The sequence below is a fragment of the Pseudonaja textilis genome, chromosome 1 (assembly GCF_049901715.1).
Source record: "Pseudonaja textilis isolate UNSWEBS1 chromosome 1, rPseTex1.2, whole genome shotgun sequence".
In the NCBI taxonomy this organism is placed as follows: Eukaryota; Metazoa; Chordata; class Lepidosauria; order Squamata; family Elapidae; genus Pseudonaja; species Pseudonaja textilis.
Genome location: NC_141990.1, coordinates 305,784,581 through 305,810,028, shown reverse-complemented (window position 1 = coordinate 305,810,028; position 25,448 = coordinate 305,784,581). Strand labels below are relative to the sequence as shown.

At 36.0% G+C, this 25,448-nt stretch overlaps 1 protein-coding gene across 3 annotated transcripts in view; it reads left to right on the top strand.

Moving 5' to 3' along the window:
* PPM1A (protein phosphatase, Mg2+/Mn2+ dependent 1A) overlaps positions 1–24,510 on the top strand; it is a 39,391-nt gene extending 14,881 nt beyond the window's left edge. Inside the window, exons 2-6 of one of the 3 annotated variants that reach the window (XM_087922333.1) lie at positions 550–1,400; positions 2,352–2,469; positions 9,868–9,976; positions 13,342–13,399; positions 23,472–24,510. In XM_087922333.1, coding sequence (XP_087778459.1) covers positions 567–1,400; positions 2,352–2,469; positions 9,868–9,976; positions 13,342–13,399; positions 23,472–23,486 — 1,134 coding nt within the window. In that variant the 5' untranslated portion in view covers positions 550–566 and the 3' untranslated portion in view covers positions 23,487–24,510. Of the gene's footprint in view, positions 1–549; positions 1,401–2,351; positions 2,470–9,867; positions 9,977–13,341; positions 13,400–13,749; positions 16,395–23,471 lie in introns of those variants that run through there. The other 2 variants (XM_087922332.1, XM_026698653.2) reach the window with 2 other exon arrangements.
* The last annotated feature ends 938 nt before the right edge of the window (positions 24,511–25,448 follow it).

The window sequence follows — 25,448 nt, the reverse complement described above, 5'->3', positions numbered from 1 at the left end:
ACCGAGGCCTTGTAAAGCCTGTGATAATCTTAACATTTAGTCAGTTAAATTGACTTTCCTTTCCAGCTGCAAATATTCAGGCACATTAATGATCCATAAGGTCTTACTATGTGGATACCATGTTTGATCTAATTGAATCTGGATTTGTGTTTTATTACACAAATATCTGAAAATATTATTGTTCAGTGCAACAAAGGATTCAGGGACTGAATAGTTCTGAATAGTTTGAGCTTTGGTTTGCTTTGTTTATATTAACTGCAAATATTTTGTTAAAAGACATATAAATAAAATACAAATCCTTCTCTTGCATAGTAACAGTTTAAATATTTGTATAAATATACAAAGCATGCCTAAGACAGAAGTCTATAAATCCGCAAAAGCAAAATAGTTGAGCTTTAGCTGACATTATGTGATTGAACATAATGGACTAGGACTGTAGGACTATAGTTCCATTTTGAGAAATGTTTTTCTTTGATAAATGAACCTATGGCTAAATTATTAACTCTTTCTCTAATGACAGTTTAAAAGCAGATACTTTTATCTCCACAGATTTGAAAGAATACATCATGGGAGCTTTTCTAGACAAGCCAAAGATGGAGAAGCACAATGCCCAAGGGCAGGGCAATGGACTACGCTATGGGTTAAGTAGCATGCAAGGTTGGCGAGTTGAGATGGAAGATGCACATACAGCAGTGATCGGCCTGCCAAATGGACTTGATGGATGGTCTTTTTTTGCTGTGTATGATGGACATGCTGGATCCCAAGTTGCCAAATACTGCTGTGAGCATTTATTAGATCACATCACAAGCAATCATGATTTTAAAGGATGTGGTGCTTCACCATCTGTGGAAAGTGTAAAGACTGGAATCAGAACAGGTTTTCTGCAAATTGATGAACAAATGAGGCTACTCTCAGAAAAAAAACATGGTGCAGACAGAAGCGGGTCAACAGCCGTGGGAGTCTTGATTTCTCCCCAACACACTTATTTTATCAACTGTGGAGATTCTAGAGGTTTACTTTGTAGAAACACAAAGGTTTATTTCTTTACACAAGATCATAAACCAAATAACCCACTGGAGAAGGAACGTATACAAAATGCAGGTGGTTCAGTAATGATTCAGCGTGTAAATGGATCTCTGGCTGTATCTAGAGCACTTGGGGACTTTGACTACAAATGTGTTCATGGGAAAGGCCCCACAGAGCAGCTTGTCTCTCCAGAACCTGAAGTATATGAAATTGAGAGATCAGAAGAAGAGGATCAGTTCATCATATTGGCTTGTGATGGTATCTGGGATGTTATGGGAAATGAAGAGCTGTGTGAATTTGTCAGATCAAGGCTTGAAGTCACTGATGATCTTGAAAGAGTTTGTAATGAGATAGTTGACACCTGCTTGTACAAGGTAGCCAGAAATTCTGAAGGAAATGCACTTTTATTACATTAGAAGTTTTACATGGGGTGTGGGGTAAAAATCTATATATGCTTTATATAATCTTGGAAAGAGTTCTTTTGTGGCATGTGGAATTTTAAAAAGGATACTTTGCCAGCTTGGTCTGATTATTTTTATTCTATATTGTTGATTAAGACCATACAATGCCAATACTGTGCATACTTTGCTAAAATATTGCTGAATTTGCATTGTATTTTGTATAATTTTACAATGTAGAAAAAATCAGTAGTTAATTTATAGAGTCAATTTGAACATTACTTTTTAGTTTATTTTGTAACATTTCACAGCACCTTTTTAAAAAAATTGTGCAAAGGTCTTATTTCTATGACAGATCATCAGGATTCTGAATCAGTTCAGTTCATTTACTGTTTTTTTTTTAATCTACCAGCCTTAGGAAGCTACAACTTTAGGCTGAAGATTGCTGGTGTGTGCAGGATATTTAATTTCTGTGTTGACCTAAATTTCACTATTTGCCTTCTTTTTCTAATTTTTAAAAAAACCATTTATGAGATATATGTTGGAGAGCTTGAGTTGAAATATTAACTTAATAATTAGAAGAATCCTGGTTTAAATTTCATCCAGGGAAAAGGATTGATCTTAACTCAGGCTTCTTCTAATTATTAAGCCAGCTAGAAACAAGTGAATAAATTACCTTAACAATCATCAGGGACAGTTTATGTCTTAAGTTTAAAAATCAGATAGATTCTATATTCTCCTAACTATAAATTAGGTTGAATTTTTATGTGAAATCCAACATCATAGAACAGCGTTCTCTTTCATATCGTAATAAAACTACCCTTTACTTCCATGCTATAAATGTGAATATACAGTTGATAGACTTACAAATAGTGTGCTTAGAAATGTTTAGAAATATCTGAAATGTCCTTTTCCTTCCCTTTTCAGGGTAGCCGAGACAACATGAGTGTGATACTGATCTGTTTTCCAAATGCACCAAAGGTATTACCAGATGCAGTGAAGAGAGAGACAGAGCTGGACAAGTTCCTGGAAAGCAGAGTAGAAGGTGGCTCTTTAAGAAAAAAATAAGTAATTTAATTTTAAACAAAACCTGAACAGCCAAGTTGTGAATACTTGTTTGTTTTTTCAATTAAATCCTTAAGTGCCATGAGATATTTATGACACATATCACTTAAAGGTACTTTTGTTGCCTTTTGATACAAGTGTAGGTCTATCCTATTAAAATATGTGTCCTTGACTGTTCTGTTTACAATAGAGAAAAACAACATTTATGTCAGAACCATTATCAGCAATAAATTTATGTTCCAAACAATTTCTAATTGATATTGAAAGAGCATTTATCTATCTTAATAGAATTACATTTAACAGAATACTCATTAAATATATGTATCAGTATCTATTACAGATGTGTAATAATTTCAAGATAGCATAGTTATAGTCTTGTAACTTGATATTAATACAATTTTGTACAACTATTTAAATTTAAATCTTATTTTGGTTTAAATCATGCATTAAAAGATGCATGCCAATCTCTTATATAGCACCTTTGAATATGTGTGGTGCAATTCTTTGCTTATATACATGGATGTTAAGCATGTTCACAAGTAAGCTTTCATTCATTTCACTAGTTGTAAACAATACTAATATGGACAAATGTGCATTTTTTTAAAACATGAAGATAACGTGAAATTAGATTTAGTCAGAATTCATCAGACCTTTAGATATAATGACCAAATTATATTACATTCAATTTATATGAATGTAAATTGAAGGTGATTTAATTTTGCTGTAAGTCCACGGAATTATGAGTATGACTAGTAGGAAATTTGGTCTGCTTTATTGACCTTTGAGTTAAACATTTCATGCATTTTTTATGTTATAAAAGCTAACTGTGTCAGTTATAAGCCTATCAGTGTTTGAGATGTTAAAATTCTCTTAGTGAAATACCAATGAGTAAGTGTGCTGCAGCGGCTAGGAGATTAAGGTAAAAATCAGGAAACCTCTGGTTCCTGTCTCATCTTTATAATTACCTCATTAGATGGCTCAGGCAAAGTATACTTTCTTGAATCTCTCCCTCCCATTTTCAAGATGGGAAGATAATACTGATATATCTGACATAAAAATTGCATTAAGATAATATTTATGAAGTGTTTTAAACCCCTGAAAGCACTATGTGATAGTATTAGATGTAATATTCAAAGCACGTGAACGTTACAAATTCAGATAGTGATTGCTAATACTGCATTTTTTTCTACAGAATCACAGTCTTTACTTATACGATATATTGCAAGCATAGTAAGTGAATGTAATTAATAAGAGTGGAAAGAAGCATTATGTAGTGACAACCTAGTGAAGCTGTGTCTTATGATAAAGTCTATATATTATATGGATAATGGCAATAGCACTTAGATTTATATACTGCTTCACAGTGCTTTACAGCCCTTTCTAAGCAGTTGACAGTGTCAGCGTATTGCCCCCAACTGACTGTGTCCTCGTTTTACCTACCTTGGAAGGATGGAAGGCTAAGTCAACCTTGAGCTGGTGAGACTTGAACTGCCGAACTGCTGGCAGCCAGCAGTAGTAGCCTGCAGTACTGCATTCTGACCACTGTGCCAAAACAAGCAGACATTGGGCAGTTTTCTTTACCTTGAGATAAAATTATGTTCAATGTCTGCAATCCAAGAGTTCCCCATCATTTAAACCTCCCCCAAGTGAAGACTTTATTCTTCCTAAAAGAAAATTACTTATTCAGTTTAGAGTGTTGATTTTGACATGCAAATACTTCAAACAATAGGATTTAGTTATGACTCAGCTAGTAAACTGCTTTGGTATATGTTTGGGTGACCTCAGTTCACTTTGCCCTTCATCTGCCACAGGACCCTATCAAGTTCTTATGGAACCCTTGATTTCCATGGAACACATTTGGACAAACCCTGACTTATATTGTATTTCCTTCCTTCCTTCCTTCCTTCCTTCCTTCCTTCCTTCCTTCCTTCCTTCCTTCCTTCCTTCCTTCCTTCCTTCCTTTCTTTCTCTCCCCCCTCTCTCTTACACACACAAAACATTTTGCAGTGTTTTGAAGTTTCCTCTTTAGTCTTCCACAAAGCATCCAATTATTCCTTGAACTTGTTCTGAATTCTAAAGTAGTTTGATAGATTTCAAAAGGGATAACTATGCCAAAGAATGTTTACAATTGGTTTCTAACTTCAGGAGTCTTGAAGAGCAATTTAGATTAAACTATACTTGTTTTTTGAACTGGGAACAGTTAAATTTTTAAATATGTACTAAACTGGGGGTATTGGCCCCTCTTGGTCTATTAAAAAATAATTATTCTGGTTAATAGCTATGTTCTCTTTTGCACAATTTTTGAAAATATAGAACTGTTTGGTACAAGAAATGTTATAGCTGCTGAGTCATCCAGTTATATAGTTAATACACTATTTCTATTAAGATTCCAGAAAAGGTGACCATTAAAATTTTAAATCACTATATTTAACATGCACACACGTGTGTATATGTGTGTGTTCTGATTGAAGTAAAATTGAAGCTTTTAACATTTAATAAGAGGAAAATGAGCAATAAAATTAGATGTAGTCTTTTTTTCAGGATAACCAATTTTTTTTAAAAAAAGTTAAATTTAGGATTTATATTTATTTTTTAAAAAAGTCTGCTTTGTTGACTGAGTTACACTACTATAATATATATTATAAATTATGCCTTTATCTGTGTTCTGATCCATTTTATATTCATTTTGAATACATTTAATTATAGTTATGTAACGAAGAGTATTTATGACACACAAACTTTAATACTAAGTGCGGTTCCTTAAAATTGTATTTCAAAATGTTCTTCTGATATGATAGATACTAGGACTAGCCTAATAAAATTAAATCCCTCAAATACAGCTAAGATTGCAGGCCTCAAGGAGCTTTTCTTGGTGCACATTTTCAGTTTAGTGGGATTCTCAGGTGTAATATTTCTGGAGTTACACTGGAAAATTTCACTATTTAAACATGTGTTTGTTTCATAGATGATTATTGGCTTAAGTATGCTGTAATACCCATCTTCAGTAAAACATGTATATTTATATAGAGAGATTTCCCCTGAGAAAAAGATATAAGATTTCTGGATGCCAGAAAGTTCATGTTTTCTCACATTTGTAAAAATAAAGCATTTCCCAAGCCCTTTTAAAAAGTACAGTGCCCATTTAGTTACGATAGTGTGAACTGCACTTCCAAACTCCATCTGTCCTTCAGTGATCTTTTTGTGCCACATTTGGGAAAGTATTTTAAGTTAACAAAAAGCAGCTGCAAGTTACTATAAAAACCAAGGCCAATAAATTGGTTACATTTATGCCATAAATTATTTGTGATTGTTCATATTTCTATTTAGTTCAAATGTATTTTATTGGAGAATGTATTTCAAATGTACTACAGCTTTAGGTTCTGGAACTGTGTAGTTTAGGTAAATTGAAATCCCTTTATTTTTGTACAAAAGATAACATAGCATTAGAATGGTGTAGCCAATACCAGATGTTCACAATTCACAATAAAATACTTTATAAAACAATTTTGAGATCTTTGTTCTTTATTTTGTGTTCAGTAGTAGAAATTTTTGCTTTAAAAAGTTGGTGAAATTAAAATTCTGGCCCTATAGTTTCACCTATAAAATATACAGATAGTCCTTGACTTACGACTTGAAACTGAGCCCCAAATTTCTGTTGCTGAACAGGACAGTTGTTAAGCGAATTTTGCCTCATTTGATGATCTTTCTTGCCACAGTTATTCAGTTAATCACTGCAGTTGTGTAAGTTAGTAACACAGTTATAAATTGAATATGGCTTCCCTATTGACTTTGCTTGTCAGAAGGTCACAAAAGATGATCACATGGCCCCTGGGACACTGCAACCGTCATAAATATGAGTCAGTTGCCAAGCATCAGAATTTCAATCACGTGACCATGGGGGTTCTGCAATGACCATAAGTATGGAAGACGCTCATAAGTCAATTTTCAGTGCTGTTATAACTTTATAAAGTCACTAAATGAATGGTTGTAAGTTGAGGACTACTTGTACTCTCATTTGTCTCACAATACATCCAGGATCCAAGAAACTAATTAGTTACCCTCACCCCACCTCCCAAAAAGTAGTTTCCTATGCCACCACAATTGACTTTTAAAACTTAATGTTGAGGTCAGTTGATCTTTGGGAGAGGAAGTCCAGTGATTTTATTGCATTAGCATAAATCCCTTGAATGTAGCCTTATAATCAGCTCTTCAATTCCTGGCCATTGAGAAATATTGCTATTTTTGGATGGTAGAGGATTATTGTAAAGTTATATAACTATTTAAATTTTCTAGTGTGCTTCCTGTTGTTGCTATGTATTAGCCTACAGATGGGGCTAGAATATTTTTTTTAAGTTACTGTCATATACTTCAGAATTATTTCAACGATTTTGTTCTTTTCAAATTTCACATTTTTTATAGATCAAAATTACAAAATTATTTCTTATTTTATTTTGAGTAGAATGTTGACATATATCTGTTTGGGAAACCATGGACCATAAGAACGTAATATACTATTACTTGGTTAAATATGTTGATTTAAAGTTTTGCCATAATTACTAATAAAAACCCATTTGGTGTTATTGATTAGCCATAGTTACACGCAAAAGAATATGTACCCCTGGAGTGATTACATGTCTCTGTGACTCTCTATATTAAAAATAATTTCTTTTAAGAAATTTGAATGTATATGTACTATTTATGTACAATTGCTTACAGATTCAAAATAAAAAAAACAATTATTATGGCAGATACAGAGATTTGGACACCCAGTTGATTCATTTCTAGGTTTCTTTATTATAAAATTGTTAGTAAGGCCGGTAAAGGTGATTGACTCATTTGGGCTGCAGAGAGCCAGGCAAAGATAATTCTATTGGACATTATAACCTTTAAAAAGGTATAAATACTTTTCTCTCTATTTTTAATATCTGAGCATTTGAAAATAAAGACAGTTTACTCTTATAAAATAGAAGAAGGTTGCTGTGTAAAAGAAAAGTCTCTAAATCAGTGTTTCTCATACTTGGCAAATTTTAGGGTGTTAAAATGGCTGCCTAGGGAATTCTGGGAATTGAAGTCTATCTTAAAGTCGAGTTTAAAAAACATTATTCTAAATATTTCTAGCTAGAAATTTCAACTGTCAGAAACAATGGTTAATGAATAGAAGTTACATGAAACATTTGAAGTGAAAGCAATATCTGAAAAACCAAAACAATCTTTCTTAGAATGGCTTCAAAACTAGTTAAGATCTAATACAACTGAATCAATAGACCTTGCAAACAATTGCTGAAAAGTGAAGCTGTCATTTGAATAGTTTTCCACAGGTCCACTGAACAGTGTTGCTAATACAATTGTGATCTGCTTGGGAGAGTGTCAGGTGAAAACATTATCTTTGCATGCATTACATAAGTTGCAGTTCAAAGTATGCAAAGGATCAGTATGAAATGTTTTTGAGCAAAGTGCTCTGGATTGATAAAACAAAAACACAACTGTTCTGCCACAGTAACAGTTTTGGAGAAAAAAGTATTTGTGGGGGGGGGGGAAACATCTTGCCATTCTTTAAGCACAGCAGTGCTTTGTTATGTTTTTAAGTTGAATGGATATAAATAATACAGGAAACGCTATGCAAATGAAAGCAAGTAAAAAGCAAAATATTGTAGAAGAAAATGTCCCAATTAGAGAGCAAATTGAACCTGAAAAGAGATTCAACATCAGTGATCCAAAATATACCTCCAAATCAACCATGAAAATACTTATAGGAAAGAATGCTAAAGATTTTGGTATGGACTTCACAGTCCCCAGACTTTAATATTATTGAAAATTTTGAGGGAGATTTCAAAGATGAAATGTGCACTAAGAGATCTGAGGACTTTATTAAAATTTTACAAGGAACAGTGGAAAGAAATTGCAGAAACAAAAAAAAAGCTAATTACAAAAAAAGTTTTGAAGCAGTTACTTTTGCCAAAGGGGATGTAACGAAGTACTGATGGAAATTGTGTCCAAACTTCTTCTCTTACTACTTAACTTTTTTCTTATTTTATAAACAATTGATCATGAATATTGCATACACATATTCATATTTGCAGAAACATTTCGTGCAATTATATCACAAATTAAAGTAAATATTCACAAATAAAAATTGTAATCTTTTTAATGATTTGTATAGGTAGTCCTCAACTTACAATTATAATTGAGCCTGAAACTACAGTTGTAAGTTGAAGCATCATGTGACCGATTTTTTTTAAACATTCTTTGCAACAGTTATTAAATGCATCCATTTTCCCCAGTGAGCATTTTTTTTATCAGAAACCAGAAGTAAATGCCAGAAACCAGCAAAAGATGTAGCAATTGCAGTCATGTGCTCAAGAGACACTGCAAATTGATTATAAACAAGACCTGATTGCCAAGCACCCAAAATGTGTTCATGTGACCATAGGAGTGTGTGTGAGGCTGTTGTAAATTTTGAAAATGTGTCATAAGTAGCTCTGGGGTGATGCATCATAAGAGAACATGTGTGTGTGTGTGTGTATCCAGTTAACGAATCTCTAATAGATAATTTCAGAAATACCTTGAACTGACATATTAGAGGACTAGCCACCATGTAAAAGAAACATTACTGGGAAAGATTATTTTTAAAATTATTTTTTATAATTTTTCTTGATTTTCTGAATATTGAAGCAGAAGAGCAGAAATTATTTTAGATTAGTTATTAATATTCCAAAAACGCGATGTCTATGAAATGTGCAGCTTTGGTTATTCACAGAAAGATTGAAAGTGTTATAGAGTTCAAATATTGTTTAAACTGTATTGAGGGTGTTTTAATTGAACAGTTTCTTGATGGTTCGTACATTTTATATAATGAGCATTTTTAGGAATTTGAGTTTGGTATAACCTCCGTTATAATTCTTTTTTTCCAAGTTAGTATGCATTGAACTATATGAAATGTTTTTTTGGTGTTTTAGTTTATTAAAACAAAGGCTATAATTTATAAAACAATCTCCAATCACGGTGGAATTTGAATTCTATTTATTAAAAATGCTAATTGAGTGTATCAGTAAAGAAGTTCTCTCTTTTGGTAATTCCAAACAATGTCAGTATTCAAGGGTGCTAGAATACTGATATTTTTATATAATGATTTAATTAATAAATATATTACAACCATATCTATATCTGAATAAAAGATAAACCGACTCAGGGATATTCTGAAAAAAGTAGAGCATCTGTGAGTTGCGTTTCTGCTCAAATTTGCTTGGGTAAAAACATGAAAAAGTCGTGAAAAAGGCAAAACTTTTGAAACCTGGAACTTTATTTGATTAAACTAAATGTTGCAATGTTGTAATTGTGATTGAACTGAATTTACAAGAAGATAACTTCTGATTCCCAGAGATCATAAAGAAGCAGGGTGAAGGAATACCAGACTTAGTCCACGTCATGCGTACATTGCAAACAGAGAGCATCCCAAATCTTCCACCTGGGGGTGAATTGGCGAGCAAGTAAGTTTGCACCAGTGTAAACGTGATTTTGATTTTAAATAAGGTATATCTTTCATACAACCTGTCTTAAGGGTGATAAAGTATTTTCAGTAACATTCATCAATAATTGAAGTCTCTTTTAAATGTTATTACAAATGATGAAACAGGCGAAACAAATATAAATTGCAAAAGTTTCCTTTTCAAAATGCATGTTGAAATATGCTTGCTTTTTTTTTTTTTCCCCTCTGATTTCCTCTTGATAAATATGTACATTTAGTAATGAAATATTAGAGTGTTAAAATATTGGATTAATTTAGTTAAGTTATTATTAATAGAGATTGTTATAATTTGAATGGGAATATAGGGGAGACAGTAAGAATATTAAGCATTAGTTACTTAATAAGCTTAGAGCTCTCTAGACCAATATTATATTTCTTTGTGTGGGTTTATCTGTGAATGTAATATATTTTATAGTTAAGGTTACTTTATATTGAAGTTAAACTAGAGAAAAATATATACACTTTACTAATTAGTCAAGAATATAGCTACTTAATAGGTTGATAGATCTTGGTCAATTTTAGTTACAGAACTAAGAATACTGAATGCCAATTTGGAATAATATATTCAATATTGTACAACAACAAAAACAAATTTTAAAGGAAATGACTACTACAACTACCACTGCTTTGAAATCTGGTAGGAAGGTTAATCCCACAATAATGACTACTTTGACAACAACTTCACCCATGGCACAAAAAACAATAGAGGAAACACTACCAACAGAGAAGTCAACTAGCATCTCGAATGCTAATATCCAAGCAATGTTCCTAACTTTACAGGACTCATTGACAAGATTGCAAGAAACAATGATTAAAAACCACAGTGAAACAAGGGCAGATATCAATGAATTGAAGGAAGAAATGGGGAAACTAAAGACAGAAATGAAAGCGGACATTTCCAAAGTAGAGGATAAAGTGGGGGTGTTGCAGCAGGCCTTGGAGAAAAACGAAGTTATAATAAAAGAAGTAGAGAAAAGAACCGAACGAACAGAAAGGGAATTAGAAAGGGTGGATGAAGATCTCAAAAGCATGAGCAAAGAAATGGAGGACTCCCTTGTCCTCCTAGAAATGGACAAGGCAGCAACTTACCTAAGATTCCAAAATGTGACAGAATCAAAAGAAGAAGACCTGGAATACTTGATGGCAGAAATACTGGCCGGTTTATTGAAGATGGATAAAGATGAAATTCAAAAAGAGTTTGATGAAGTCTACCGGGTCAATACAAATTATGCAAGACGCCACAATTGTTCTAGGAAAGTACATATACGATTCACTAGAAGATGTGTTCGAGACATGATATATAGAACCTCAAGAGATAAAACTATAACCTACAAAGAGAAAGAAATTGTGATTCTTAAACAGATACCGAGGAGAATAAGGGAACAAAGGCGTGACTATAAATTTCTGGCAGCATATTTAAATAAAAAAAGAATCACATTTAAATGGCTTATTCCAGAAGGAATGTTAGTGTCGTGGAAAGAGAGGAAAATCAAAATAGATACTATGGAAAAAGCCCAGGATTTTTACGAACGGATGGTGGGCCCACAGGAGCAAAATAGTAGGGAGAAATTGGACACAAAGTTTCAAGAAGAATACAGTGGACATAAAAATAGAACTGGAACGGTAGGAAACCAAGAAAATACCTATCCACAACAAAAGACAGAAGGAACTACATCAATACAAGCGCAAGAAGAGAGAGGAATTGTTACACGACAAAGAGCAAAACAAAACTAAATAGATGGGAGAAGAAAAAAAATTACTATCAATAAACATAAATGGTTTAAATTCAACAATTAAGAGAAAAAGGATATTATCTAAATTAATTAAACATAATGCAGATATAACGTGCCTGCAAGAAACCCATATAAAGAAGAAGAATGAAAAATATTTAGAATGCCCAAAATTAGGAAAATTATTTACCACACCAGCAGATGAGGAGAAAAAGAAGGGAATCGCAGTATATGTGAAAGAGGATTTGAAATCTGAGCTAATATGGTCGGACTTAGAAGGAAGGACTCTGGGTTTGCAGATCTGGATTAATGATATTCCAATTCTTTTAGTAGTAATATATGCCCCAAATGGAGACCAAAAAGAGTTTTTAAACACCTATATGGAAAATTGGTTGAATTGCAAAAAAGAAATATTTGTATGGTAGGGGACTTCAACTCCATTGCTGATTTCCAAAAGGATCACAGTAATGCCGGGAAGAATAAAAAGGGGAAGAGAGAGCTCCCCAAGATTTGTAGGGAAATGATGAAAGAGCTAAATCTGACAGATATATGGAGAAGATTACATCCTGAAAAAAGACAATTTACATTTTATTCAAATCCCCACCAAACATGGACACGGATTGATATGGCATGGATGAGTGGAGAGATAGCAAATGAGACAAAAGAAGTGGAAATTTTGCCTAATGAATGGGCAGACCATAATCCAATACAGGTAATATGGAAGGGCAGGGCAAAACCAAAGAAAAGATGGACCTTAAACACTCAATTAATAAGAGAGAAAGAATATATTAATAAATTAAAGGAGGAATTGATTTTTTTTATTAAAGAAAATGGGTTTTGAAACTGAAAATAGATTGTGTTGTTTTAAAATGGATTGAATTCAGATCATTATATGCTTTCCTGCTCTGTTGCATACTAAATGCTAAAAATAAAAGGCATCAGTACCAGCTGATTAACTGATTTTTAGAGGGGCATTGTAACATTTAAATATGTTTGTTATTTAATGATTTAATAATGTTAAAATTTAATTTATAAATGGTCCTATTCCAAATAAAATTGATTAATGGCTTGAAAGATTTTATTGTCTAGGGAATATAACTTTAAAAAATAAAATACATTCTGCTGCGTGTGAAGTTTACATCAAAATGTGGTATGAAGTTAAAATATTGCCAACCAGACAATTAGTATAACCTTTGGCATTATATGACCTGACTTGGTTATATGCTCATTTCTGAGTTCAGTTAATGTGTTGCATGAAGCTAATTTAATGTCCTGCTTAATTAAGCTAGTTTGTTTGGTCCTCCCATTATTTTAGGCTACCAAATAGCTCAACAGTTTCTTTTGTCCTTTGTTTTTTTTTAAGGTCATGTTCTTATTTTATATTAGTACTCTGGAATTTTTGACTCCATCTTTAATTCCATTTGGCTCAGATATTATGTGTAATTTGTTAATAAAACTAGACAAGCTGGTAATGATAATGATCAAAGGCATCCTTTACAATATTTCTATTTAAAAACTTTTAAAAATTATGTTTGACTACTAGGAATTGCTGTCCTTTAAATTTTGTTTTGTTTTGTTTTTTCTTGATCTGATTTAGACGGAGTGTGATTGAAGCCATTTATAACAGACTGAATCCTTATCGGAATGATGAAGCTGTGAGTATTGGCACACCTAGTTTTCCTTATTAATTCTGACTGAAAAATTACTTGTCAGTCTTTAGCTTTACTTTGTTAGTATAAATTGTATTCACTAAAATATTCTTTTCACTATGCTTAAGCTTAATAAAGTACTAAACTGAAATATCTTGGAAGATTCTATTGCTTTTAAGTTAAATGACCAGCTGTAGTTCACTGACAGAAAACATACTGTGCATTGAAGTTAGTTATTTAAGGGTGATGTCTGCTCTCAACAACTTTCTCTCATGCTTTGTTAAATTTATAATTTGTCCCAGAGTACAGAAAAGAAAAATCCTAAAAATTATGGACATATCTACTACCCTTTTCAGTCTGGATTATCCAGAAATTGCTGTAATTTTGGGCGCTCCAGACTTTAAAGGGTTTGTTCTCTTTTCTTAAAGGACTCTGCAACAACCGATGATATGTGGTAAAATGCCATCTAAGCTGTGGAATTAGCACCGATTCTTCTAATGGAAAACTCACCCAACCAACAATGATCCTTCTTAGCATCCGTTTCATACATGCTTGAAGGGAAGTGATGTTGGTATTAGTGAATACATCAGAAAACAGCAGTTCAACACTTATCCCAGGAATAATCTTGTTTTTGTGTGTGAAGCAAACTTCTGTAAAAGTAATACTGAAACTATGATGCTGTAAATTGGACTCCAAGCAATTTTATGTTGTATGATTTTGTTTTGTAAAGTGCAGTTGTGGTTGTCCAGGATGCTTATTTCATAATGAGCTGTTTTACATCATAAATGAAAGGCTTGGTTTGTTGTTTAATGCAACAGTACTCTAGCTCTTTCTATTTGTTTTTGTGGTTCTGGATTGCTGGAAGTAGCAACCTAGCCAGCAAAATACTCAGGAGGTGCATGAAAATTTTGTAAAGGAAATTTGATATAAAAGCAGATTATTGTAACTGTAGTATGGAAAATAACTGGAACACAGTTAATTTTCCTTCAGACTTTAATTGTTTTTTATCTGAAAATTATGGCAGATCTAAAAGTCCCACTGAAATATGTGAAAGATTTCAGCAAAAGAAGAAAAGTTCACCAACTTTACAAGATGGCTATTAAATAGAAACATGGGAGCTAAAAACTTTGATGAATTGCACCTTTTTTAAGAGAAAAACTTTACCTTCGATTAAGTATCAGTTATGTTAAGAGATGGTATCTTTCTATATTTAGTAGGAGCATGCACCATTTTATTAGCCTGACTGGCTGGATTGGCTGCTGTTCCAAGTAAAAATTCTTTTAATTCCATTTTATCAATAAAGCTTGATTTAACAAGAAATTTAACAATAAATGTGTAACTCTTTCTCTTTTCTTTTGTCTTCTAAAATGTTCATAAATAAAGTGTCATGTTGATAAATATTTTTATTAAATAATTGCCCATTTATGAAATGGGAAGAACTCTTGATTGTGCCCGAGGCACAAATGGAGTTTATTTTCTAATTAGTGGGCATAATATGCTTTGAGAAACAGAATAATCTTGTTACATGAGTTTTATTTCAAGATTTTAGTTTGATAGCATTCTATGAGCATAGTGTATACTTGCTTCTTAACGAAAATTAATTTGTCAGAGAGCCTGACAATCTTACTTTGACTGAACAGTAGGTGTGATTTGAAGTGCATAGATTCAGAATATTTAATCGAGTTTAATTTGCTTTAAAAAAATGAAATAATAAAGCTAATTTGACTTGAATTTTCCTCTACTGAAAACAAGATAAATTGATTATGTGTTTGCAGAACTACTGTTTTAAGCACCTTGTATTTTCTTTTTGTTTTTTTCAGTTGAGGGTATTGCATGATCATTATGTATTTCTTTAAACTTTTGGCCAACTGATGCCCCTCCAAAGGAAAATCAACAAAATATATAAATAGATAGTAACAATGTAGCTAGCGTTTTTTAAAAGGTGTAAAACATACCTTTTTATAGGAAGCAATGTACAACTCACATGTTTATATCCCTCTTTCCCTAATTTTCAGATATACATTTGTTTGTATATAGAGCCTTAAAACTATTGCAGTTAGGAAATGTTGAAAAAGTAATATCTGAGGATTGTTATTGTTATAATCACAAATATTTTATTTCTCTTGTTTGGTTGTTTAATATCACTGTATTCAGTTTCTACCCCTTTGAAGCATGAATGAAGAAAACATAAGCACTATTTGTATTTATACATTTAGAGCAACTTTAGGTAAAGCAGCAGTCCCTCATCCTACCTACATTAAATGCTTAAAATACAGTTTTGTTGAGTTCAGGCAATAAAATTGTTAAGTATAACTTTATATACACCTAATTAAGAGGCTATATTTGAAGTACTAATCAATTAACAAGGATGGATTGGTTTTAGAGTTAGAAACAGAGCTCATCATTTTTAGTGTATATTGAAGTATACATATATGTAAAGGTGGCAAAAACTCAGATCAGAAACAAGTTTTTTAAATTCTCAAATGGAAAGCCATATGATTAATATTATTAATTGTAATAATAGCACATGTTTAAAATTTGGTGTTGATGCAGCATCTGAAAGAAAGATGAGAACAGTTATTCTGCTATTACTTACAATCCTTCTTGAACATATGACTTGGATAGAAAAGAGGTACAGCAGTTGTACATTGGCCTACCTATGTCTGGCTCTTTAATGGGGTCAAGGCACTATGTTATTAGGCTTTATTAATACATGGCAATTTTATGTATTAATCAAAGTGAAATTAAATTCATATAATCCATGAATTGCAAATTTTAGTAAGGATGCTTATTCTTGTTCACCAAACTGCAAAAACTAAAACCTTGTGTCTTTTTTTCCCAACATTTTTGCAACTTTTTAAAATGCTAGAAATGTCTAAACACCTCAGGGGCAGTCCAGCATAGTTTAAAGAATTGTGTGCTACAGTATTTATTTCCCTAGCCAGAGGTGAAAGAGTGAATGCCTGTCTGCTGATGAAATAAAATAAAACAATGGTCCCAACTTTTGCCTTTTCTTTCTATGCATGTTGTTCTCTGTACAGTATTTTTCACAGCATTAAATTTCTGGTATAGTTTACACGGAGACTTTTGAGAACTGATAAATTTAAGGTAATTTAAAGCAATTCTGTATGAAGTACCCTTAAACAATGATACTCCATCGTTCTTTATTTTTGGGGAGGAGGGAGTGTTTGGGTTTGTTTTACAAAAATCATCATTAATAAAGTAAGTATGATTTGGTTCCATGCTATTAAGTATCACCATGTTTCTCCTTATCTCAGCATATTCTGAGGAGCATACTTCTAGGGAAACTGAACTAGGAGTGGGGACCTTCCTTCCTCATCATGGCTCACTTGCAGACTTCTCTGGTTTTTCATGATTTCAGATGAAACAAGGATTTTGGGATGCAGCCTTTTGCTTAACTCGGTATTTCTGGTTATTTCAGCAGGTGTAAGCATTCTACTGAGGTAGCCCTCTGTCTTTAAATGGAAGGTGGAAAAGTGTAATAAATGAAGTTAGACATTCTGTGAAATAGTTTATTTACTTTCCATCAACATATTCCTGGCAAAAATCATATAAGAAAAGCAGATCATTTGCTTTGCCATGTCAAGGGATACAAAAGTATAACAAGCTACAAAAAATCATCAGAAGCCTCCATTTCACCCACCACTGAAGGGAAAACTTGAACAACCGAGCCCAGGTTTGGGGAAACCACCAACTTGATGCCCAACTCCAAACCAATGGCTGACCTCCCTCAACAGTCTCAGTTGTTAAACAAGAGGGGTGAGAGCATCAGACCCTGAGGCCCTTTACAAGCCTTGGGGCTTGACCTCTTCACCTCCATTAATATTGAATGGAACCAGCTGCAGTGAAGGGAATCACTAGAACACCTTTTCTCCACTGACCCTGCGGTCAGCCTGGAAGCATTGTTGCTGATTTTTAAAGTTGAGGAGGGATCCAGAGGTTCCAATGGTGGCATTATTCCCTTTCTCCTCCTATCAGAAGTCATTGGTAAGAGCTATTGATGCAGTATCAATACTGTCTTATACTGAAATCCAACTGAAAAGAGTCTAGTCTATATAATCTCTTTCATGCAGAAAGGCTGGAAAACTGGATGAACATTATCTAGACAAAATTGCTACTTTGGTACGGAACACCAAAGGGATGCTAGGGATGTTGCATACCTTGATCTCAATAAAGTATTATGACAGTCTCGTGTGATATCTTTGTAGACAAGATGGACTAATGGGTAAATCACAGATTCATGATGGGCTGAACAAATGCATTAAAAACATTTCACAAAGGGCTCTGCACCAATATGGAGAATTAGGTCCTCAAAGTTTTACCTCATTCTATTCAATATTCTGCCTAAAGGGCACAATGGAAATGGGATGGAGGCTTTTTAAAGTTGCAGATGATACCAAGGTAGGGTGATTAGGGAACAAAATTACAATTCAAAAAGATCTCGACAGGTATACATATTAAACCATACTCAACTATGATGTTCCATGATGCCTAGTCAAGCATCATGGAAAATCATACACATAGATACAATATTATGGAGATGTAACTTGACAGCAGTGTATGAAAGCAAGACAAAATCGGGACAAAATCCATTCCAGTGTTGATTTGGAATGGAGTCTATTCCGTGCTGCTATGTACTGCATCATTGTAAGCAACCTCTGCAAAAGGTAATAACTCAGCCCAATTTTCTTGTTGATAATTTACATAGCATCTAATGTATTGTTCAGTCATGGCGTTATCCCTCTCCGCTGCTCTGTTACAAGCAGGATGGAAAGCTGAGGATAACCCTTGAGAGGAACCAATGGATTTCAGAAATTCTCTCCAAAATTTTGTGGTAAATTGTACCCCTCTGTCTGATATTACTCTATGAAGTACTCCATGTAGTCTATAGATACGTTTCACGAACAGCTTTGCAAGCTTTTTAACAGATGGAAATCCTTTGCAGGCTATAAAATGGGCCTGTTTAGAGAATAAGTCAATTATAGTCCAAATGATCATATTCCCTTCACTCTTAGGTAGTTCAACAATAAAGTCCATTGCGATTTCTTCCCAAGGTTGGGTTGGTTCAGCAACTTGTTGCAGGAGGCTAGAGGGTTTTCCAGTTCTGTGTTTCATTGTGGCACAAATTGAACAACTTTTAACATAGTCCTCAACATCAGATTTCATTTTTAGCCACCAGAACTGTCTTCTCAGTAAATAGGGTTTTTAGGAATCCGAAGTGGCCTCCCAGGCGGGAGTCATGGCTACACTTTAGTACCAGTAGTCTTAGGATTGTGAGTACGTAAAGCTTAGTCCCTTTCCAAGCTAGTCCATCATTCATTGTCAACTCGGTTTAATGGTCCAGGAACCAATCCATGGGGTCATTTTCAATTCCGCAGTCAGCTTATCTTCCTGGTGTTTGGAGTTGTGGTTGGCTTGGGCTTGAGTGGTCTCTTGGCCTGCCGATTGAGCATCTGAAATTAAGGCTTCTACTATTTCCTCTCGGTGGCTGTCAAACTGAGGTTTTCTGGACAGAGTGTCCGCCAGTACGTTTTTCCCTCCGGGGATATATTTAATGTTGAAATTGAATCACTTGAAATATAGTGCCCAGCGGACTTGTTTGGGCAATAATCTCCTAGGGGTCTTTAGAGCCTCGAGGTTCTTATGATCAGTCCATACCTCAAAGGCCTCTGGCGTCCCTTCTAGAAAATGCCTCCACGTGAATAAAGCCCATTGTATGGCGAATGTTGCTTTCTCCCAGCTCACCCACCTTCGCTCTGTGTCAGCTTTTTGGACACATAAGCACACGGCATCAGTTGGCCTTGAGAATCTTTCTGCAGCAAAACAGCTGCCACTGCTACATCACTTGCATCTGTTTGGACAATAAAAGGCTTGCTCGCGTCTGGGTGCTGGAGGATGAGCTCAGCTGTGAAGAGGGGTTTAAGGTCTCGAAAGCTTTCTGAGAGTCCAAGCCAGGGGTTGACTCGGCTTTGGTTTGGTGGGTGACGGGCCCGTATTTAATAGCTCTGTCAATGGGAGAGCAACTTCAGCAAAGAACGGAATGAATTGTCTATAGAAGTTGGCAAACCCCAAGAAACTTTGAAGTTGTTTTCGGGTTCTGGGGGGTTGCCAGTCCAGCACCGCTTTCACCTTTCCGGGGTCCATTTCAATCCCCAAGTTGGATATTCAGTAGCCTAAGTAGTCCAGCGACTCTGTGGAATTTGCATTTTGAGAGTTTCACATATAATTTGGCGGCTAGAAGTTTTTCTAGAAGCTGTCGGACCAATTGAACATGTTCTTCCATGGTTTCGCTGAAGATAAGGATGTCATCCAGGTACAGGAGGACCCCGCCCCGGTAAAGGTGTGGATGTAGCACCTCATTGATGAGCTGCATAAACACTGCAGGAGCCCCCTGAAGTCCGAAAGGCATGACTTTGAATTAGAAGCTACCCAGAGGGCAGTTAATAGCAGTTTTTGACTCATCTCCCTCTTTGATGCAGACCCAGTAGTAAGCTTCCCTGAGATCTAGCTTGGAGAATACTTTGCCGTTCGACAGGTGTTCAATAAGTCCTTCATCAGAGGCAGAGGATACATGTTTTTGACGTATACGGCATTCACACCTCTAAAGTCAACACACAATCTCAATCCGCCATCTCCTTGAACAATACAGGGGCAACTAATCTTGATTTGGCAGGCTCAATAAAACCTCGTTCCAAATTGCTGTCAAGTATTTCTTTAATTCGGTCATTTCAGCAGGCGTCATGGAATACATCTTTGGTTTTGGTAATTTCACCCTGGGCTCTAATTCTATGGCGCAATCAGTGGCTCGATGGGGAGGTAAAACATTACACTCTGAATGCTTCAGCCAAGTCTTTGTATTGGTTGGGTACCTGGGGGCTATCTGGGAGAAGGTGGGATGCCATGGATGCTGGCTCAGGCCCTGGGTTCAAGCTGACTGGTGGCTTTGTAGTGGGTGGTAGAGGGGGCAATGGGCCCGGTCCAATGTGGATTTTTCTGAATCCATCCTCCCATTTGATTGTTGGGGCCCATTTGTCTAACCAAGCAAGTCCCAGTATGATTGATTCTGACATCTTGGGGGCCACTATGAAGCCTACGAGTTCGCAATGGGGCCCTAATTCCATCTTGATCAATTCTGTCATTTGAGTGGCTGCCCCCCCCCCCAATCTTTGAGCAAGTTCCATCCACTTGCTCAAATCTGATTGGGTGTTTTAGCGGGTTAGTCTTTATGCCCAATTATTCAACGATGGGGAGCCCGATAAGACATCTAGAACACCCAGTATCAATGAGAAGCTTCTAACTCCCCGGCCTCCCCCATGTTTGGTACCACTAACTTGACCTTAACTGTAAAAGGTATGATGGGATCACTCACCATTGGGTCGTCTTTGCAGGTTGGGTTCTTGGGGATGTGGTGTCGGTCCGGTGGTCCATTGCTCCCAACTACACAGAGGGGGCTTTCCCAGCTGTGTTTGGTGAACCCGCCCCTGCCCAGAGGTTTTCCTTGATTCTTCCGACCTCTAACAGCTGTATTACGCTTCGACTGTGGAGCTTGTGGTACAGGAGCAGGGGCCAGACAGTCTGCTGCCCTGTGACCGGCTTGGCCACATCGGTAACATTTCAGCACCCTGGTGGGTTGGGTACGAGAAGTTTTGGCTGGTCCAGTCGATGGTCTCCTCGCCACAATTCTCTTAGTCAGAGCTGCCAGAAGGGGTTTCGTGTGTGGGTTGATGCTGCGATCTAAGCTGAGGGAGGCGGCATACCACAATTGTAAGGTCTGTGGGATTACCCCAATTTCACAGGCCTTTACTTCTGGATCAATGACTTTTTTAAAATAGTGTAAAGTCATTCTTTCAGGCCAATCCATGAGGTGGCTTGCAACCCTTCTAAAGTCCCAAATGAATTCTGACAAGGGTCGCTTGCCTTGCCTCATTTCCATTAACTTCTCTTCATTCTCTGCTACCCTGTCTGGATTTTCAAATCTGAGTTTTAATAATTGAATAAATCCATTTACATCATATAATTCGGGGGCTTGTTCGTTGTGTAGTTGGGCCACCCAGTCTGAAGCATCCCTTTCATTCATCCCATTGGTTATGGCCGTAACCAAATTGTGCTCTGTGGCATATTGATCTCCAAATTGTTCTATATGGGATCGGATTCAAGTGAGGAAATAATTGAAATGTTCATGGCGGCCATCGAATATGGCCTCAAAGGGTATTTGGTCTGGCCTGGGTTATGGTTGCGGAGGTGGCACATGCCAGGCCCCTGCAGGTTGTACTGGAATGGAAGGAACAGGCCGGGTGGTGTACGTAGGCTGGGTAGGCCCCCTGAATCCTGGCTGGGTGGTACCTCTCTGGAATAGGGGTCCCTGTGGCCTCGCTGTCAGTTGGGGCTGCAAATGTGGTTGCCAGGAGGAAGTTGGGTGTGGGCTGGTTCCCTGGTCGGGTGGAGGGGAAGTGGCTGCTGTCTGCTGTCTGGGCAACCCCCCTTCAGACCAGGGCTGTGTTGGTGCTGGCTGCCATTGGCACTGAATCCACCCCTGGCCTGGATAAAATCCCCACCCTGGAGGGATACTCTCTGCAGGGGGCAAAATTCCTTCTGGAAAATGAGGGGATTGCCTCGGAGGCTGCAACATACCTCTGTCAGTTGATGCTTCTTTCTGGCTTCCATCAACTGGCATCTGTATAGTCTCCTCGTTCCTCACGATACTTGGGTAAGTGAATATGGGTGGTCTCAAGCTTCCACCCGTCCAAACAGACTGTGAGACCAAACCTGTCACCTTTAAATTCTGGAACTGTTGATGTAAATCTGCCTTTGATGGACTTCCAGGATAAATCTTGGGGGTGTCTTCTTGGGATAATTCCGACCCCAATTGTCTCTCTTCCATCTGGCAGAATAGCAATATGCCTGGGGCTAGAAAAGGTTTTCAGACAGCTGGGTTACATCTGGGTTATAACAACTTCTTGAGTTGAAACACTTCGGTATAGCTCCCAAATCTCTTTCTCCTACTGCCATCCTGAAAGCATCCATCATCTCCTCCAAATAAGGGCTGGCAGGTTCAATTAATGCTCCGGAGGGAGGGCCCCCACACGCTTCCCCCCCTGCACATCTCCAACTTCGGCTGATTGTTGATCTTTATCCATCTCTGGGAAAAGAACACCGGGGTATCAGCCAAGCCCCCTTCAAAAAATAAAAGATAACTTTGGGAAATATATGTAAGGCATCCAGAAAGTATCCATGATATCAATCACTCTGAGACATTTTCTCTCCAATTGATTTATTCAGAAACAGATCTGACATGTCAAAGGCAATTTCCCAAAGTGAAAAATTTTCACCCGTTACACAGAATCCACCTTCTCTCCTCCCACTTCTACACTTCATAAATCACGAGAACCAATTAACTGCCACTGGAATTTCTTACGACATACAGAATAACCTTGAACTTTTCAACTCCTCCAAACTCTCTTTAAAAAAAATGTGGCAGCTGAATTTCAAAGCTGACATGTGCCACTTTGATATTTAGTTTCATTATCAAGTTGCTCTTCAATTGGAATCTGCCTTCCAGTTACTTAAAACTATTATTCCATGTCTTGCATTCAGAAATGAGAACCAGCCCTGGCCTTTTATGTGACATCCATTCAGGTATTTACCAGAGTGCTCTCATGTTCTCCTCAATTGACTTTTCTCAAGGCTGAAATAAGCAGCTCCTTTCATGCCTCTTTGTAAATTTCAAGTCCTTTAATATCCTCGTCACCCTTTGCTGAACTTGTTTTCACTCTTTATAAAATGTGATGCCAAGAATTAGGTAACAGTGCTTGAACTTGGGATCTTATCAGAACAGAATGAAATGAAATTATTAATCCCTGTGATTTGGAAATTATTCTATGTATATGGCCTATTTATATGGTATTTGTCTTTTTTGTAGTTATCAGACTTCTGGCTCATGTTCAATTTGCATACAATTTCTATTCCAAGATTTTTTTCACACGTTGCATTGGGTTTTACCTGTTTTCCCAAAGGTGCTTTTTTTAAGAGGCAACTGGACTTCAGCTCAGAGCTGAAGAAGCTTCTTGGATGAAAAGAAAAACATCTTCAAAAAAAAAAAAACAACCCAGAAAATCCAGTTGCCTCTTGAAAAAGCATCCTTGGGACAGCCGTGACCTGGATGACTGAGAATCTTCAGGCATTTTATCTGTTTATTTGATTTTTTTTTATTGTTTTTAGATTGTTATGGAGTTTTAACTGTTGTGTTCTACAGCCCAGACTCTCATTTGTTTGTGAGAGGGGTGGCTACATAAATTAGGACCATTGAGGACAAGTTCATTGAGGACAAGTTCAGCAAAGGAAGAAGGAGGAATGTCAGCTATTCCTTATCTTTATATACATGGACAGTTGTCCTTATTGCACAGATCCACCATCTCCAATCTGGCCCATCCAGAGGCTTTGGGGTTGCAATTCCTTGAACCTCCAGGTCAGGGAAAGCTAGCGCAGATGAACACCATCTCTTCCCTTCAAGTTCTTCCTGGGCCAGAAATAAAAATCTAGGATCAGGCTAACCGAAGTGCAGTTTTGGGACATTGGTTAGGAAAGGACATTTTTTGTGTGCCAGCCAGTTTCAACAAATGACTGAGCTCTAGTATTTAGGTAAAAAATAGAAAATAGCACTTCATCCCTTCTTCCATACCACACATAATTTCAGAATTTTCTGTCATTTTTTTTTGTCATCAATCACTTATTTCCTGCATTATGAAGGTAGCCATGGCCACCCCAACTGAATGCCCTTGCTTTCTAGCTCACAGGAACCAACACTGGGTGCCATGTCTCGCTTAAATACAGCATGTATTTAACTTCTCCCTCCTAACAGTAGAGAACCTATTTCTATCTGCAGTTGTGTTTATTCACCTTAATAGTGGGTTGTCTGCATGAAAAGGTGGGCTATCCTTATCCATGTGGATGTAATCCAAGGCATAGGCAGAAGCTAAGTCGTGTGTTGGTACCTGATTGTTTTGTAGAATGAATTTCAACAGTTAATTATAACCACTAGAAAGATAGATACCTGGCTTTCTGTCAGGTTTCCCTCCATTAAAATGATTATAATTGTTGCTGCTTATTTATTTATTTAATCATTGTTTAGCTAAATTCACCTGGGAAAGTAAAGGGGAAGGGATTGAGGCAGGGAAGTGCAAAATCCTTTGTGGGCTGGCCATATTCCATTTACCTTCCCTTTGTGCCTGTTTTCTGGCAGAGATAATGTGACAGCAAGCATCTGGAGACTTTCACAAAGAAGTATTAAGGATGAGTCCTGATTATATAGATCTGGCACAAGTTGAATGGAACCGTTGCACCTGGTGCTATTAACTGCATGCTTGAAAAAGTTGGTATGAAAGAAGGGAAAATCAATGTTTAAAAATGGACAAAAAATTAAGTGCTATACTTGGGGATGCAGTGTAGCGACATCTGATGCGGCCACAATAAAGATGCTATCGAAGGGATCCTGTGTTCCTCACAATTGGCCATCTTTGCTTTTTCATCCTTCTTCTTGATTTTTTTGCAGACTTCTTTTAAAAATATTTTTTTAAAAACCTATCACCTTAGAGATTTTGCCTTCCTTACATTTTTTTGGTAACTATAGTGTTCATTTTTTCTAGACAAGCATTTTTATTCATCTTCTACAATTGAGAGGTGAGCTGATTTTTGCATTTTCTTTTTAACATGTTGAACCTTTTCCAGAAACAGAATTCTTTAATAGTTGTCAATGATTTGATTTCTAATTCATGTAATGTTTAATATTATAGGTTGGCCTAGAAAAATCACATAAAGTTAATTGCCATTTGTAATTTTTGGCATCTGGTAGATTTAATTCTACTGGATAATTTTTGACTGCTGACAGTTCAAATGATTCCAGTTTGGAGGCTTCTATTTCATAATGTTCAAATTTCAAATAAAAAAAATTGTTCAAGCCAAAATGCAAGTCTAAATTTTAAAATTTAATAACTTAACTATAGAATAGGGAAGATGGATAGATTTTAAATATTAACAA